We start from the raw sequence: 19,581 nt of genomic DNA on the forward strand, positions 1-19,581 counted from the left end.
CTATTTATGAGGCTGTTAGCATCTTTTGTCATTCATTACAATTATTTTGGATCGTCTGATCTTTAAATCATTCAGAATATATTGCTTAGAAAATATGGTATCCTGTAGATAGTACATGCAAAATGCAGTGCTTCTTATACAATAAAGTTGTGGGGGATAGTTTTCTAAATAAATATGGAATCCCATTTCAGGGATTATAAAGCCATCTGTTAAGGTTCTTTGTCTCAAATGTAATCCTCGTTTTTACCATTTTTTCATTTTGTAGGGAGAAAATCCTCCACCCCCAGGTTTTGTAATGCATGAAAATATTAATCCAAATGCTGCTACTCAGCTTCCTACATCTCAAGGTCATATGCACCCCCAGGTACCACCTTATCCACAGCCACAGCGTAAGTAATGTGACCCTGAAGTCTTGATAGCAACATGTCTTATTTCATGTAGTAACTATTTACTCTGAAGCACTAAAGCCAAGGCCAAGTCAATTTTGACAAATAAAGTAAGAACCATTCTGATAGGAGTCCTGAATAGGAACTCCTTTCTAGAAGAGGGGTTCTAGAGAAACATGGTTTCCCTAAGAGGCATCCTGAATCAGCATGCTTCTATTATTATAGAAGGACTTCTGGTATTACTCTTTTGAAACAGTTGCCTCCTGTTCTGAAGCTATTATTAAGACCCGTTAAAGGGAGTCAAGTGTCCTATGATTTTGGTATAAAGAAATAGAATTTTAAAAACAATTTGGCACATATTCTTTTCCTTCAGGAATGATGACACAAACCATTTTGGAAGATTGGCTTCAAGGGACATTTGTTGTTTTTTTCCATTGTATTCATTTAGTGTTATAGACTTTGTATTTTTAAGTAGTTTTAGGTTCACAGCAAAATTAAGCAGAGAGTACGTTGTGCCCACGAGGCACAATCTCCCTATTATCTACATTTCCCACCACAGGAGATTATTTGTTACAGATCAGTTAACCTACATCAGTGCCTTGTTATCACCCCAAATTATGTAGTTTACATTAGTGTGTACTCTTGATTTTGTACCTTCCATGGGCTTTGACAAATGTATAATGATATGTATCTACTATTGGCATGTTTTTTTTTAATAGAAAAGAGTAAGAACTAATTCTAATGAGTGTGTTCTGTGCTAAAGTAGTTGTTCTTATGAATACAAATTTGATAAAACCTTTCACTCGTGTACTCAGTATAGAAGTGCTGTCTTCACAGTACTTCAAGATTCACTCTATAGAGGTTCAAAAGTACTCCTGGTTACCTAGAATGTGATGGTGTTAAAATCCCCCTAATCTGTCCCCCTAATCTGGGTCAGGGATAAAACCAGGGAGGTCTTAAAGGACCACCAAAATGCTGATACTCACTCGGGTTGAGTACATCTTGCATAGTTCCATCTGGTGGTTAGTGGGTATAACTGCAATCTTCTCACAGAAACAGTGAAATTAGAAAAAGGTCTTCTAGCTCTTCGGTTCAAAGATTTTCATAATCAACAGCAGTCTGGGTGTGGCAGTTTTCAAATACTGGAGCTAATGATTTTGAGCATATTTCGGGCATCTGAGCCTCAGAAAGCACGAGTTGTTTTTGTTGTTGTTTGGGGTTTTTTTACTGTGCTGGAGATAGAACCCAGGGCTTCATATATTCTAGGCAAGCACTGTACCACCAAGTTACACCCCAGCACATAAGTGTTAATTTTGGGTTTTAATTTATAGTAATGATTAAAATCATTTCCATAGAATGATAATTTTTGGTTTTCTGTTGCTATCTGAATAAATTTGTAACTAATTAAAATTTCTGTTTCTTCTCCCTGGTATAGTTTATCAACCAGCCCAGCAGTATTCCTTCGGAACAGGGGGGTCAGCAATGTATCGACCTCAGCAGCCTGTTGCTCCTCCTGCTTCAAACGCTTACCCTAACACCCCTTACATATCTTCTGCTTCTTCCTATTCTGGGCAGTCTCAGCTATACACACCACAGCACCAGGCCTCTTCACCTACCTCCAGCCCTGCTGCTTCTTTCCCTCCTCCCCCTTCCTCTGGAGCATCCTTCCAGCATGGCGGACCAGGAGCTCCACCATCATCTTCAGCTTATGCACTGCCTCCTGGAACAACAGGTACACTGCCTGCTGCCAGTGAGCTGCCTGCGTCCCAAAGAACAGGTCTGCGCTTAAAGGGCTTTGGTTTGGCTCCCTGATGTTTTTTATGAACAGATGGGTGGATGGAGAGGCTATTATTTCTGTTTGTAAACTGGGTAATATGAAGTCTTGAGTTTTTATAACAAATTCTAAAATGATTTCTAAAAATTCTAAAACTGATTCTCCCATAATGAACTTCAGTTATCAATTGAGGAAAGTTTTAGAGCTCCAAAAGAGTAAGAGTGTATAATCTGCCATTGAACTTAAGTTAGGTGGTAAGGAATTAATTGGAAAGATAAGTTATAGTTGAAATCAGATTTAGTTAACACTAAATTCTTTACTTGAATAAAGGGTGATCTCTGTTCTTCCTGAAAAGTTTTCAATTTTAAAAATTATTTGCACCTTAAATTCATTAATGGAAAGGAAATAATATATGGTCTTAATGAGTTTGTACAAATTTTATAATAATGTTTATTTGTGGAGTTGCAGAGTAATCTCAGTATCCTTGACCAAGAAAAAAAGTAAGAGAATACAGCTCTTGACAATGAGATCCTACAAGACAGTTTAGTTGTTAAACAGTAGGATAGTGGTTCTCCATTAGGGAAATACTGCCCTCTTCAGGCATTTTGGAAATTTGTAGACATATTTTTTAGTCTACTAGTATTATTGTAGCTGAACATTTCTAATTAAGATCATAACTTTATAATTTTTTTAGCAAACTATATATTTTTATTAATAGTATTTTTGATTTACAAGTCATAATTGTATATATTTGTGGGGTACAGTGTGATTCTGATGCATATATGCAATGTGGAAATGATTAAATCAAGCTAATTGATTTATTCATCATCTTGCTTACCTATCATTGTTTAGCAGTGAAATACACATTTTATAAATTCTTTTTATCATTCATTTGTATTATACTTAGAGTATGTTAATTTTTTTATGGTTAGTTTATGTTATGTGCTTTTCACTTAAGGATAGTAAAAGGGGCCTCCAGTATGTGTTGTGTAAAGAAAGAAACCAATTAATCAAATAGGATTTAGAACCACTTACATAGAGGTTAAGAAATCAGGCCTTGGAATTTGATTGCCTAGGTTTGTATCCCAGTTCCCAGCTTTACTATGTTCTAGTTTTATGATCGTTCTAGTTTTGTGATTGTGAGTTGTTTATTTACCTTCTTTAAGCCTCAGTTTTCTCAAAGAATGATAATGGTACCCACTCATATGCTTATTACAAGGATTGAATGCTTTAATACAGTCAAAGCATTTAGGGACAATGACTGCCAAGTACTAAGAACTTTTTAAAGTTAGGTGTGATTATTTGAAAGTAGTTTTCCTTTTAAATTATAACTGATAGTTTTGAACAGTAAGACCTGCTTTACTCTAATACTTGAAACTCTCCTGGGGGAGTCCAGCATATGTTTTTCTCATCATATATGCTAAGCAGTGGTTTTAATTTATAATTAATTTATTTATCAGAAAATAGAATCTATTGTAGAAATATTTTTTTCTGATAATATGACTTAAAAAATGAATATAAAGTATTTTTAAATTATTACTACGTTTTAAGTCTTAGGGATAATTGATCCCAGTTATACACATCTCCTTGCCCCTTCTCTGACATGTAATAATAAAATCCAGAGAATAAAAAAAATCATACACACGGTATACTATAGTTGTCCTCTCCCCTTAGCTGTAGAGAATACATTCTAAGATCCCCCGTGGATACTTGAAAGTACCCGTAGTATCAACCCCATATGTATTGTTTTTTTCCTGTACATACCTTGATAAAACTTTTATACGTTAGGCACAATGAGAGATTAACAGAGAGTAACTAATAAGGTGGACATGATGGCATATGCCTGTGATCCCAGCAGCTTGGGAAGCCAAGGCAGAGGAATCACAAATGAAGGCTAGCCTCAGCAACTTATTGAGACCTTGTCTCAAAATGAAAAATTTTTAAAACTCTAGACACAGTGGCACATGCCTGTAATACCAGCAACTCAGGAGATAAAGGCAGGAGGATTTCAAGTTCAAGGCCAACCTGGGCAAAATTATTTTAAAAAAAAATTATTATTATTATTAACCCTTCGTCAAAATTATAAAATTGGCTGGGGATATAGCTTAGTGGTAGAGTGCCCCTGAGTTTGATCCCCAGTACCACACACATGCACACACAAAAATGTAACTAATAATAAAATAGAACAACAATAACAATAAACTAATAAAATTGCCAGCATTGCCTACTTTTGTGCTGCAACACCATGACAATTGATCTCATAACCAGAAGGGCTACTGAATGATTAATTGGCAGTCACATATACAGTAAGGATACCCTAGACAAAGGGATGATTCACATCTCTGGTTGTATGGGGTCAGACAAAGCAGTACAGCACAAAATTTTCAGACTACTCAGAATGAGACACAATTCAAAACTTTTGCATTATTTATTTCACAATTATTTATGAATTATTAATGTTCCATATATTTCTAGGCCAAGATTGACCATGGGTAACTGAAACCACAGGAAATGGAAATGTTAATAAGGGAGGACTAATGTATGTGCATTGTCCATTACTACACAAAATTTCATTAATACACTACAGACACTTCAATAGTTTGATATTTTCGAGAGGGCTGCCAGTTCATTGTAGAGTTCCAAGAATATCTTTTTAAACCTGAATGAGTGAAGACAGTGTCCATTTTGAATAATGGGTTAATGATCAGAGTTATTGAGTAAAAGAAGTAGTATGGATTCATGTAAATCCTCACTTAAAAAGTGGTGCAGTGTGCAAAGTGTAGTGGCATACACCTTAAACCTAGCAACTCAGGAGGCTGAGGCAGAAGAATCAAGATTTCAAAGCTAGCCTCAGCAACTCAACAAGACCCTGTGTCTAAATTAAATATAAAACAAAGGCTGGGGATTTGGCACAGTGATTAAGTACCCAAGGGTTCAATCCCCAGTACGGGGGGCCGGGGGTGGGGGAAGAGTAGTACAAGGAAGTAAGGAAGGGTATGAACATTTATTGAGCCAACTATGGACATAATCTAGCACTTGCTATGTATTTTATTATTTCATTCTTACGACCTTGACAAATAGGAATGGTTTTTGTTGTTGGCTTTTGTTTTTGTTTTTTAATTGCAAACGAGGAACCAGTTTTAAGAGTTACATAATGTTCTCAGGATTGTTATAGTGACAGTCTCTCAAGTTGAGATACAAACCTGGGTCTCTCAGTTTCAAAGCCTGTGTTCATACTTCTATACCAGTTATTCTAGTGATATCAAAATTTTGGGGTTGAAATTACAAAAATCATCTAGCAATACAGTTCTGAGCATTTGTTACTTTATAATCAAAACCAAATGTGTACCTGAGTATATATTTTTTTCCTTAAGCTGAAGTGCATTTGGCATGAGATTAATCCTTAATTATATACAGAATAACACAGTGTTATAACCTGGCTGAGAAACAGTGACTAATGGGAAGAAAAGCCAAACAAACAAGCATTTTTCAGCATGTATGCCTAGCTGCTTTGTTACTCTTGCATGTTAACAGTCTCCTATATTTTAATAATCAATTCTAGCTTTTTGGATTTTCTAAACATTTTGCTTAGGTTATATAAATAATTGTGACTGGAAATTTTGTATTGGTCTAATGTCTAGGATATGATTTTTCTCCAGGATTTAGAAATTCTTGTTGGCTAATGGATAATTCCTTATAGATAATGCATGATAGATGTACAGATTTTCAAGCCTTCTCTTAATGAACCATAGCGTTATGTGCCCAGGGCTTAGAGAAACAAATTCTGTAGTAAGCAAAACATTCATTTGGTAAACTGATAATGAGTACCTGTTTTATCTGCAATAACTTCCCATCCTTACCAGCCTCCAATAGGTGCTCTTGTGCTTTCTGTCTCTATGTATTTCACTGTTCTAGGTACCTGACATAAGTGGAATTGTGCAACATTTGGTATTTTCTGACTTATTTCACTTGGTATAATGTCTTCAAGCCATGTGCTTCATGAAGCTTGTTTACCTACTCTCACTATTAAAGGGTACTTTTGTAAAGTAGATGTCAGCTAAATTGTGTTTGTAAAGTCATGTTTAAATAATCTGTTTAAAGTCATAAAAGTGAAAAGTTGAAAGGAGTTAGAATTATAGGTAGGACAAAACTATATACATATTTTTGGGGGTTGGGGGACCAGGGATTGAACTCACTAAGCCACAACCCCAGCTCTATTTTGTATTTTATTTAGAGTCAGGGTCTCACTGAGTTGCTTAGTGCCATGCTTTTGTTGAGACTGGCTTTGAACTTGTGATCCTCCCACCTCAACCTCCTGAGCCACTGGGATTACAAGCATGTACCACTGTGCCTGGCAAAACTGTATTATTTTAAATTTTTACTTAAAAAATTTTTTTAGTTGTAGATAAACAGAATACTTTTATCTTATTTATTTTTATGTGATGTCAAGGATCAAACTCAGTGCCTCATGCGTGCTAGGCAAGCACTCTACCACTGAACTACAACCCCAGCCCATAAACTATATTATTTGATAAAAGATTTGAATAACGTTTATTTGAACTAAAAATAGTTCTCATTTTCCACATGTCTCTGTATTACATGTTAAATATATTACATGGTTTCAAGTTAGGAGGAGTCAGTTGGGCCTGTATTGCGGAGGGAGCTTGATTATTTTATAATTATTCTGTTCAACAGTCCTCCTCCCTTTCAGGTTATTCAATTAGGCATAGCCAGTTGACTTTCTTGTTGTCTTTGTTCTTATTTGATTCAGTTTTATCTCTAACTTTGAACTTTATTTCACTATGACATTAGTGTAATTAGTGTCATTTACCAAAGGATCATAAAAATTGCTCCATACACTTTTTTTTTTCTGGCACACTGGGAATTGAACTCAGAGGCACTTTACTACTCAGTTATATCCCCAATCCCCACCCCATATTTTTTGAGGTTTTTTGTTTGTTTTTCAGTTTTTGAGACAGGGTCTTGCTTAGGGCCTCACTAAGTTTCTGAGGCTGACCTTGAACTTGTGAGTTGCTGGGATTATAGGTGTGAGCCACCCTGCCTGGCTCTATGTTTGTTTTTTTGTTTTGTTTTCATATACTTCTTTATGCTATTAATAATTCATGAAATCAGAATCCCCTCCCAGGTGTTTATACCCAGGACTTACCACTAGAGGTTAGAGGAAAAATAGTTCTCATTTTCCACATGTCTCTGTATTACACCACATGGATGGCTCTTGAAGACATTATACCAAGTGAAATAAGTTAGACACAAAAGGACAAGGAAACAGGCATGTTGTTGAGACTATTCTCTGGGAAAAGAGCCAAGCCCAGGGTATTTGCAGTACTTTTAGATTTGTAATATGTTGTTCCCCTCAGCCCAAAGGCCTGAAGTCTGGGGATAGAGCACATCAGTAGTTGGAAATTAGGTTTCGTCTGTTGAAATGCACATGTAGTGACTCCGCAGGAGTTAACACTATTAATTATAGTGTTGTGAAGTTACATTTTGCACGGGAGGTTAGATTGTAAGGTTGCCATTTAAAGTAAAAATAGAAAATCACTTATAGGCAGTTATTGTCACTCTTTTCTTTTGTTAAACCCTAGATGAAGAAATTGCCTTATGTTTAGGAACCATATTGTATGAAAAACATCCATCACTAAACACCAGAATCACATTCCACATAGCAAGAATTGAGGCTATGGAATTACCTCTCCCATCTCATGTTTTTTTTGGAGCATGTATTTTGTGACTATAGCACAGAGTTGAATTCACTGTTTTAATTGCTATAGTCTGTTGGTCCCTTCCTTGCCAAATGAAGATAGTTGAATCTACATAAGTTATATTGCATATGATGTACTATGCTGCACACTTTCAATTCGAGGTTGGACCTAGCTTGATTCTAAGAATCTATCAGTTGGAATTATTGTGCTAGTATCAGTCTGTTTTCCTCTTCTTTATTGATAGACTGTTTTCCTCTTCTTTATTGATAGAAACTTCAGTTCTCTGAAGTGTAGTGATCTAGGAGACTTGAACTAAGTAGTCTGAATATCCCCGTATTCTTACTTGAAGAGAGTGTTAGACCAGAGGCATTGATATTACAGGGGAGCTGTCAGAAAAGAGAACCTCTAGGCTTTACCACTTTACCTAGTGAATTAGAATCTGCATTTAAATAAGATTTTTCTCTAATTTGGATTCACAACTTTGAATAATACCAAAGTGGACACATTTGGTGTCATATGGTATAATTAGGAGTAATATATTGGGAAGTGCCTTCTCAGTGATATTACTTGGCTTCATTTGTCAAATAGAAAAACAACCAATGTAAGCAATTAAGGAGCTATTGTTATTTTAAATAACGGAATAAGGTTTTCTATTAAAAGAGCATAGTAATAAAAAAAGAGTGATGTTCAAGAGTAATTGTATCTGGCACAACTTAAATGAATTCACTTTACCTAAAAACTAATAATCATTTTCTTAATTGGATAGAAAAATTTCACATGACTTGTTTAAAAAGTAATTTTTGTTCTCTTATAAAGTTAGTTTGCTTTTTCAGGGGTTGATGGAAGAAGAAGAAACAATTATAAAATGAGAAGTAGAGTTTAGAATGTCTTCAGCATTTCTATTTAAGTGATTTTTACGTTTTGTCTACAGAAAATCAGTCTATCCAAGACCAGGCACCTATGTTGGAAGGTGAATTGGTTGTAAAATATACCTTTGGAAATCTTTGAATCATTGAATACAGTTAATGAATGGCCATTATGCATGTGAGCTTCAAAGATTGTGATATTCCAAATCTGATTAGTGCCCTTTTTTATTTGTCTTCTTAATTGAATCAAACTTTAGAACTGATTGAATTTATATGACACAAATAGCTTTAATCATAAAATATGACTCTTTTATATAAACAAAGACAACTAAACTCAGATTGTTTTAGACACAGATAAGAAGAGAAATGATGGAGAGAGATTTGAATGATTAATCTGTATGTGACTGAACATTTAAGAATTTATTAAGCAATGATTTAATATTTTGTGATTAACTCTTAAGTGTTTTGAGCCTTGTGGAGTATTTGGTTCTTGGTAAACTTGTAGGAAATTAATTCTGCTTAAAAAATCAAAGCAAATGAGTATGTGGTGATTGGGAATTATTCTTTTAAAAAGTTTCTGTGGCATTAACATGAATTCTTTGGATTGCCAAGCAATTTTGTTGTGACTTAATATCATGCATGTCAATTAAATAAGTATATTATATTGTGATTTAGAAATTATTCTATTCCGTCTTATTTTTTTGTTAAAGATGCTAGTATTATAAAATACCCAATGAGTTCTGCTACTGATGTCCATTTTTTACTTTGAAATGACAGAGGTGTTTTTTGGTTGTTGTATGGTTGTATTTTATTTTTGTGGTTTTAGAGAAAATTTACTACAATTGACAATAGTTTCATTTTGTTTGCTCAGCCTGGATTTTTTTTTTTTTTTTTTTTATGGCATTAAGAAAAAGAAAAAGTCTTAGCTTAGATATTTAAATACCTTTTTCTGTTTGTTATATAGTTCCCAATGTAAAGATGATGAAATTTACTGGTATTATGTAGTTGGGCTCTGTTTTTTTTTTTTGTAGTGTTTCTATCATGTTGAACATTTATGAATGATTTGCTTATGTTGAATTGCTCTCAGTGAGTAGGAGATTGCTACCATTGTTCTTTTTGTATGTTGAATACATCAGAGTACTTTTTTTAGCAGACTTAAGTGAGTTTTTTTTTTTTTCTTTATTAGGAGAGAATAGTAAACTGGTCTTTGAAGGCTGTGCACCAGTATAAACATAAAAACTTCACCCTCCTTAAAATTTAGCACAACTCTTTCACCTTAAATTGATATACTATCAAAATACCTTGCCGTGTGACTATTAGAGTTATAAGTTTGAAAATCCAGTGTTACATAATGATCCCAATTCATAAAGCCTGTATAACAGTTCAGTTATCTCAGGGATAAGGCAGAACTTCAAGGCATTAGATGATAGGTTCAATTTCATTTTCTTTCTTTGGGGATTCTAAAGGAAAATGTCCTCTATTTATTCCAGGTCCTCAGAATGGTTGGAATGATCCTCCAGCTTTGAACAGAGTACCCAAGAAGAAGAAGGTACTAGAAAAAGACATCCAGTGGACTACAGATGTTATGTTAATCATATAGTCACTTGGAGCACATCACACTCACTGATCCATTTAAAGGCAAAGCTTACTGATGTATTTAAAGCATATTTCAGCATGTATCTTCTAATCAATGGCAAGAAGTAAATAAAGCAGAAAACACTATCATTAAAACCTTACTTTGATGATGGTGGTGTAAATTAAAGCCTTTTTAGAAGGCAAGATGTAAATTCCTACCAAACAAGGTAGGCACAGGAGCATGGGCCTGTAATCCCCAGTACTTACGAGGTTGAGGCAAGAAAATTGCACGTTTGAGGCCAGCCTGGGCAATTAAGCAAGACCCTGTCTCAAAATAAAAAGGGCTGGGACTGTAGAGCTGGGGTTGTGGCTCAGAGGTAGAGTGCTTGCCTAGCACATGTGAGGCACTGGGTTCAATCCTCAGCACCACATAAAAAAAATTAAAGGCATTGTGTCCATCTGCAACTAAAAATAATTTTAAAAAGGAGTGGGGCTGGGAATGTAACTCAGTGCACAAGGTCCTGGGATCAATCACCAGGACCACATGCGCACACACACAAAAAAGTAGGAAACAAATTTTTTTTTTTTTTTTAGGAGTTACTTCAATCTTTGGGTTCCCACAATAATCATGACTTTAATAATTATATTTTGGATGTCTTATCTATTTCATATAATAATGAATAATAATGCAGCCTGTATTATATGTGAATAATTGTTTGGAGCTATTTGGACACAAAATAAGATATTTTTTTCCTTCTTTCTTTTCAAACGGTTTTCTACTTTTTTCTGTTCCCCATGATCCTCTTTCCCCAAATATAGTAATGAGAGATAAATGAACAAGGAACCCAAAAATACAAGGTCATTAAAATCAGAACCTTAATCTATTATTTTTAATATGATAGAATTGCTAAGTGGTATCGGCTTAGTGATCTCGGAAAAGGGTATTACATCCTGATGACATCAAATGACTACTAGCGTATGTGCATATGCATACACGTTCATGTACACACACATACACACACACATGCTTGCATCGGATTCCCATTTTGTTATATATAATTCTCCTTACTTAACATCCTTTTTCAAAAGTGCTATGGTTTTGGCTCCCCTTTATTAGGTGTAAGTATAGGAAGAAAGGGGAGATGGAGAAATCTAGATGAGATCCCCACCCATCTTAGCCAGATTAACTCTACTTTTATGTTTGTTTGTTTTTTTTTTTAATATAGTTTTTAGTTGTTGATGGACCTTTATTTTATTTATTTGTAAGTGGTGATGAGACTCAAATCCAGTGCCTCACACATGCTAGGCAAGTGCTCTACCACTGAGCCACAACTGCAGCCCTACTTTTATGTTTTACTCTACAATGCCACATAAAATTTCACTTGAAAAAGGTATTCTACTATTTTAAAAAATTGTTTAGCCACGGGAATACTTCTTCCTTTAAATCTTAGGAACCATATCCTTATTCTTTCTCTTGATGTCTTTTATTTCTGTCTTTTAAAAGATGCCTGAAAACTTCACGCCTCCTGTACCCATCACATCGCCAATCATGAATCCTTTGGGTGACCCCCAGTCACAGATGCTGCAGCAGCAACCTTCAGCTCCAGTACCACTGTCAAACCAAGCTTCTTTCCCACAGCCACATCTTGCAGGTGGCCAGCACTTCCATGGTATACAGCAACCTCTTGGTCAGACAGGCATGCCACCAGCTTTCTCAAAGCCCAATATTGAAGGTGCTCCAGGGGCTCCAATTGGAAATACCATCCAGGTAACAGTAAATCTTTGGAAGTGGAATGGGAAGATGACTCTGCTTATGTACGTTTTCCTTAATGTGTTAATTTATATGATTATACCATTATTAATGAATATCCAAATTTGGTTTCAATGTAGAGAACTTAAACCAAAAATTGTAACCCTTTTCTTTTAATATTATGTATATTATTTTTGCAATTTCATGTATGTTTGAGAGTATATGTTTACTGTAAATTGGAAATCACAATATTTTACTTGATCTACTCAGTAGTCACAGTTTAAAATTAGTTTGAATCATCTCTACCTGATTTTACTAAGGAAAAAAACGGTTTCAAAGGTTTTCCCTTTAAAACATTAAATAAAAATGTAATAAGTCACATATTTTATGTATAAATGTTAATAAACATGGCTTTATCTGTGGATAGAGATACACATTTTTACTTGCTTTTTACATAGATAACTAGTTAATACAGTCCTAGATATAGAAAAAGTCTACCACACTGCCAAATAATTGACTTTGACCTCAAAGAAATTTTGATCTAGTCATTAAAAAGTAAAGAGCTTGGACCAAAGTTCAACATAAGAAGATGAAAAAAACTCCTGCCTAAGTAAAAAAAACAAACAAGAAAAACTAGTTCTACTATTTTTTACTTTAAAGATTGTATGTATCTGTCATGCTTTGCAGTTAAGAGATAATTATGTCCAAGGAATTGTTTAATACTGTTAGGTGCATTATGAAACACATATTTTGGTGAAGGTGGGAAGACTTTCATCAAAAACAAATTATAAAGAATTTTTTTGTATTTTACGATATATAACCCATGTTATTTGAAAAACCTACTCAGCTGTCGCCTTGATTTAGACCTGGATTTTCATGCTGTCTTCATCTAGACCAGAATGTCAGTCACCATCAAAAGGAAGAGATACTTAGTGTTCAGCCAGGCCATATACCAGCTGCCTGCATCCAACCTCAACGTGTCCAAAACCTTATTCATGTTCTTCCTCTTAAACCTAGTCTTTATTACTTCTTATTTCAATGAATGGCACCATAATGTTTTCTATTGAGTCCAGGACCTGGGAATCATCTTTTATACTCTTCCCTTTAACCTCTATTTCAAATCTTTCCCCCAAATCTTATTAATATTATTCTAAAATATTTTATAATCCCTTCTCTACATTTCCACTCTGCTGCATGCTACTTATCTCTCATCTTCACCAATGCCACAGCCTCCTAATCGGTATGCCCACATCTACTTTGATTCATCTCTAACTTGGCCTTGTTTCCTATTTCCTTAAAACATTACAGCTTCCCATTGTTTTCAGGATAAAACCCCCAATATTTAACATCATCCAGAAGGCCTCAGCTCATACTCCTTCTTGCTCTCTACTCTAGCCACACTGGTCCCTTTTGGGGCCCCTTGTATCATGATCCTTCCCTGTACAAGTTATTCTTTCAATCTGGAGTGTTTTTCCTTCTGGTTATCTTCTGGTTAGCTTCTATGAATCATTCCAGTATAATTTCCTGAAGAGAGCCTTCCACTTCCTTTAGTCAAATCCCAGTTGTAATGTCTTTTTTGTTTCACTAAGTGTTAACTTTACTACGATTGCTATTTTACATACACTTAAACCATTCTTAACCTTTCTATCCCTTCCATTGGTCTGTAAACTCCCTGGGACTGAGATCTTTTCTATATTGACTCACCAATACATATCTAGCCAGTGCCTGTACATAATTACCCAATATATTTTGAATGAATGAATTGGTCAAAATTTAGAAAACCTAAATGTTCCTCTTTGTTGTTCTATCAATCCATTCAGCAACATCATGGTCTGTTGCATTTTAACCTTTGACTTAATCTTGCAATTTTGATAATCTCTAGGAGTAAAACAAAGAGTAGGAAAATGCCAGAATAAACAAAAATGAGCCTCCAGCCAGAGCAGGCAGCCACTCTAACCAGCTGTGTTTTCCAGTGCTTTGTTTATATTCCTGCTGGCACAGGTTTACTACCCATCAGTTATATACAGTAATGGACAATATATATTATCTAACTAGTTGATTACTTACATCCAATCTACTTATGCGAATCCAAGTTGTAGGAAGAGTACTTAAAGCTACCGGTATATGACTTTCCGTTTTACTTATCCCGCCTGATTGTACATGTTAAATTTTCATTGGATTTCATATAGGTCTATCTACAAGGTCATTGGTTTCTCTTTATTTCATAGCTTTAAAACATGGTGTATACAATACAATTCTGGTCATTTCTGATCATTTTATGATACTATTTCCTCCAGCATGTGCAGTCATTGCCAACCGAAAAAATTACTAAGAAACCTATTCCAGATGAGCACCTCATTCTAAAGACCACATTTGAGGATCTTATTCAGCGCTGCCTCTCTTCAGCCACAGATCCTGTATGTATTTATTATTAAAATTAAAGTTGTCTTTTATGGAATTCTTTCTTAGTTATTGTTTGAAGTTATACAAGATATATTTCTAAAAAATTCGTATAAAAGTGCTTTTATAGTTTACATTATATTTCAAAGATTTTTTTTATGTATAAACATACATAATTCTCACAATAATGTATGTAGATACATTTGTTATTTTTATTTTACAGATGAGGAAATTAAGGCAAAGGACAGTTAAATAACACATAAAGTCAGAGCCAGCATTTCAACCTAGATAATCTGGCTCCAAATTTCATAACTCTCAATCATTAAGCTGTACTGCCTCTCATCTACAAATCTCCTCTTAGCATATGATAGACTATAATAGCAACATGCAAAGATCTTAAGGATAGTTAATATTATAGATATGGAAGTCATATACAATTTTACTTAGTTTACATAGAGGATGCCTGTGTATTGACAAAAAAAAAAAAAAATCCACAAAGCCAATCCTATTTTAAATGAATTTTCATTTCTGCCAGTGAGCATTGAATATATTTATCTAAGCCATTGGCCACTTGTCTATCTTGAAAAAAGCAGCTTCTGGAATTTCATCAGACACTAAATATGAATATGTGTGGCCTGCTAGGCGCAGTGGCACACACCTATAATCCTAGCCACTCAGGAGTCTAAAAGAGTCAGGATTAATTGTACCAAACATAGGAATGTAAGTAGTATTTTTGAAAGGTTAAATAAATAATACAAGATTCCACAGTTCCCCTGTATTTGCCTTTTAGTACCCATACTATAAAACTGAACTCAAACCTTCTTTTCTATGGTACACTAACCCATTGCTGCCTCTGGAAGTCTGTGAAATAATGCAATTATACATACACATACCTTGTCAAATGAGTTTTCAGTCTACGTGAAATCCAGTCAATATCCCATTTTGCCCACTAGAAAGAAATCTCATCCTCTCTTCTTTCCCACAATCCTACTGTTAATAGATTACTGGTATTTTTTCTAATAATTTGTTTAAGTTTCTCAGTCATAGGTGCCTCCATTTCTTTGATAAAACGAAACCATTCAACATGTTAAGTGTAAGATTTAGTGAAATGAGAGTAGGGCAGTTTCTTTAGATGTAAGTTAAATTTAAAATATAGCATCTGGCGGGGTGTGGTGGCACATATCTGTAATCCCAGTGGCTCTGGAGGCTGAGACAGGGGAGGATTGCAAGTTCAAAGCTAGCCTCAGCAACTTAGGGTCCTAAGCAACTTAGTGAGATCCTGTCTCAAAATTAAAAAAAATAAAAAGGGCTGGTGGGAATGTGGTTCAGTGGTTAAGTGCCCTTGGTACCAAGAAAATTACCATTGTTTTTTCCTCCTCTCTTACAGCAAACCAAGAGGAAACTAGATGATGCCAGCAAACGTTTGGAGTTTCTATATGATAAACTTAGGGAACAAACAGTAAGTTGTGGGCGGGGGGTGGGTGGGTGAAGGATTTATGACAAACCCAATTATTCCTAGTTTCTAGTACAGATAAGTGCCAGACATGGTGGTGCACACCTGTAATCCTAGAAACTTGGGAGTCTGAGGCAAGAGAATTGCAAGTTTGAGGCCAGCCTCAGCAACTTACCAAGGCCCTAGGCAACTTAGTGAGACCCTATCTCAAAATAGAAAATAAAAAGGGGTGAGGATGTGGCTGACTGGGTAAGCACCCCTGGTTTCAATACCTGGTACAAAAAAAAAAAGTCTCTTCAGCACTCTGATTTACTATGCTTGAGGGCAAAATTTTCATGTCAGTTCCTCTGTCTAAATGCTGAATTTTATTCATCGAGGGTGAGAGGATAGGGCAGAGAAAGGGAGAGATTAGAAATACAAACTGATGTTCTGCTATTCATTTTACATGGCCCATGTATCAAGAAACCAGAGACTGTTTTCTAAAGAAGAAATCTATATTCTTCCTTTCATAGTCTTAAGAATCCTTATCCTTTTCTTCTAGAATAGCTTTTATACAAAGGCAAGGCCAAATGTAGCAACCAGATGAGCAGGGTAGTATGCTGTAACTATGAAGATAACCCAAAATGAAGAGTCAGTGTACTGTCTGATCTCTCATCCCTACCATTCTTTCCTTTCCATTATTGTTTTGTTTTATTAATGAAAGTCTAGGATGGGAGAGGAAAAAAGAACCGGCACTTGACGTTTATATATTTACATTTCAGTGTTCTTCTACCCTATTTCCCATACCCAGTCCCATTGAATAAAAGTAACTATTTTTTGTTGTAAGAACCAAACCAAAGAAAGCTAAGATAAAATGGAATGGGTATGGCCCATGGAGGATCCAAAATAAGTCTTCTGTTGAAAATATAGACATGTATGTTGAGTAAGGACATGGAATAAAACTGCATGTTTTATGGTTTTTAAGAGATGACAGGGCGAGGTATGGTGGCATGCCCACAACTGCGATCACAGCCCAGCTACTGAGACTGAGGCAGGAGAATCATTTGAGCCTAGGAGTTTGAGGCCAGCTTGGGCAACATAGGAAAGCCTTGTCTCCACATGCACACACACACACACACACACACACAAAAAAAAAAACAAACCTGGAGAAATGACAGGATTATGAAATATAGTGAAGAATTAGTAAATTGAATGTACAATGAAGCCTGTTGCCCTGCTCATGAAAGTGAACCAAAAGTTTAGAATCTCTGTTATAGATAAGATTTTGAATAAATTGGTTCCTTACTTTGAAATATCATGATTTAAGAATCTTTAATCTCATTCTGTACTTAGGAAAACATTTGAAAGAATTAAAGAATTTAAAGCTCTTCAGTGGAGAGAGTGTTAGCATTTCACCTTGGTGGGGAAATCTGGCAGCTTTTCTATGAGAAAATACTTGGTTTATTATATATGTATAGTTCACAAGTAACTTCTTTACATAAATCATTTTTTCATGGTTCTCCTTTATAATTTAACTGTGCCTTGGTCCAAGAAGCTGTTTTTAGAAATGCTTAAGTATTTTATACATTTTTTAAGTGTTTATTCTAAGCTCCACTTAAACATCTGGGTCTAATGTGTAGTAAGGGTCTTGAGAAAAATTCTCCTTAATTTAATTCTTTCTCTTGGTCCCACCTTTATTTCAGCTTTCACCAACAATCATCAGTGGTTTACACAACATTGCAAGGAGCATTGAAACGCGAAACTACTCAGAAGGTTTGACCATCCATACCCACATAGTTAGCACCAGCAACTTCAGTGAGACCTCTGCTTTCATGCCAGTTCTCAAAGTTGTTCTCACCCAAGCCAATAAGCTTGGTGTCTAAAAAGACAGCTTCACTCCCAGCCGATATTGCCACTTTTCCAAAGAAACATGTTAAGAAAAATATTGTAAGACATGGACCAATCCTCATTAGCATGTTTCCATAGCAGCCAGTCAGGAACCTTTATGTTATTTCTGCAGATATACTCACTTTAAAACTGCTCAAAACCCTGGTGCTTTCTTTTGTTTTAATCTTTTGTTGCACATTATGATTTTCCTATTCTGCAAATAGTGTATTTCCTGGATTACACATAGTATGGTTTTCTGAGGTATTCTGACAGAATGTGGTTTTTAAACCTTACTCTTTTTAGAAAAATTGCATCTGGTTATGCATAAAGCAAAGCTAAAACTAAATTTCTTTCATGTCCTCCCTACTTTGTCCATGTCAATCAGATTAAAGTGTGTAATCCTATCTGATGTGTTTGTAGTCTTTTAAAAAAAAATTATATATATATATATATATATATATATATATATATAATCTGCTGAATTGGGGTATAGCTTAGGCATAAAGCACTTGCCTGTCATGTGCAAGGCCTGGGTTCCATTCTTAGCACTGTAGAGGGAAACAATAAATGGCTGCCCACAATTCAGTTTGTGAACACTAGCTTTAAATAGCTGTAGGGAAGCCACTGAACACTTCTATAGGATGCATTGAGCTTTTTTCTATTAATATTTCATTATTCTATTTGGATTTAAGATTTTACAGTTAGAAATTTGCTTACCCATTTTCTATAAAATTACCTAGACCTTTGAGTTTTAGTTCAGAAAGAAAATTTTATTTCAGTCATCCTGAATCAAAATCTCATTTTTTTCAGCCAGTTTCTTTTTAAAAATATATTTTTTTAAAGAGAGAGAGAGAGAGAATTTTTTTTAAATGTTTTTATTTTAGTTCTCAGCGGACACAACATCTTTGTACATGGTGCTGAGGATCGAACCCGGGCCGCACGCATGCCAGGCGAGCGCGCTACCGCTTGAGCCACATCCCCAGCCCTCAGCCAGTTTCTATCATGTGATTTTATTATAATTTGTCTTAAGAATACTGTGGAAAACAAAATATAATGGTCCTTGTAGAATCTGGAAGAAAATTAGAATTAATATAAATGTTCATTGTTTATGCAATAGTAGCTAAGAGGATTAAAAATCTAGAAAATATGACTACTATGTAGATAAGTATGCTATTTCAAGGAGTTAATAGTAATTCATCAGGCTTACTTGCAGCCCAAGTGAATTAGTTTGCAAGAACCTCTGAATCCCCTTTGTTGTTAAGGATACCCTACTGGACAAATAACCCTCTTCTTAAAAAAAAAAGAAACAAAAAGATTTTATACAGCATTGTTTGGTAACCAAAAAAAAAAAAAAATAGCAGGTACAGAGGAGGGCTGGGGTTGTAACTCAGTGGTAGAGCGCTTGCCTAGCACGTGTGAGGCGCACTGGGTTCGAACTATAGCACCATATATAAATAAAATAAAAGGTACATTGACAACTAAAAAAAAAATTAAGAAGTGGGGGTGGGGAGGAGAAACTTGATAGCATACCTGTATATATTGAAGCATACCTGTATATTAGTGTCACAGAAATGGGATGTCTAGACTTACATTGGTAACCTGCTTCTCAGTCCCCAGAGTTTGGTGGTGTGCTTCATTTCCACTAATGACAACTTGACCTTCTGGACTTGACTATAAATGGTAGTGTCAGATCAAAGTTCCATCTGAAAACCAGGCTGATTGCTAGTAATACTTTTCACTCGTTGCCCTTATAATTAGGATTAGATTTTTGGCTACATGTTTACCCTGACA

At 35.2% G+C, this 19,581-nt stretch overlaps 1 protein-coding gene across 25 annotated transcripts in view; it reads left to right on the forward strand.

Moving 5' to 3' along the window:
• Window positions 1–18,194, forward strand: part of Sec31a (SEC31 homolog A, COPII coat complex component) — a 63,679-nt gene extending 45,485 nt beyond the window's left edge. For 7 of the 25 annotated variants that reach the window (XM_058583424.1, XM_058583427.1, XM_058583430.1 and 4 more), the window contains 8 exons: window positions 266–389; window positions 1,822–2,163; window positions 8,812–8,850; window positions 10,237–10,295; window positions 11,826–12,089; window positions 14,369–14,488; window positions 15,859–15,930; window positions 17,607–18,194. In XM_058583424.1, the coding sequence (XP_058439407.1) occupies window positions 266–389; window positions 1,822–2,163; window positions 8,812–8,850; window positions 10,237–10,295; window positions 11,826–12,089; window positions 14,369–14,488; window positions 15,859–15,930; window positions 17,607–17,786 (1,200 nt within the window). In that variant the 3' untranslated portion in view covers window positions 17,787–18,194. The remainder of the gene's footprint in view (window positions 1–265; window positions 390–1,821; window positions 2,164–8,811; window positions 8,851–10,236; window positions 10,296–11,825; window positions 12,090–14,368; window positions 14,489–15,858; window positions 15,931–17,606) is intronic. The other 18 variants (XM_058583425.1, XM_058583429.1, XM_058583431.1 and 15 more) reach the window with 5 other exon arrangements.
• The last annotated feature ends 1,387 nt before the right edge of the window (window positions 18,195–19,581 follow it).

Source organism: Marmota monax, unplaced genomic scaffold (assembly GCF_021218885.2).
Source record: "Marmota monax isolate L192 unplaced genomic scaffold, Marmota_monax_Labrador192_F-V1.1 WCK01_AAM20220418_F8-fsc00128, whole genome shotgun sequence".
Classification (NCBI taxonomy): Eukaryota; Metazoa; Chordata; class Mammalia; order Rodentia; family Sciuridae; genus Marmota; species Marmota monax.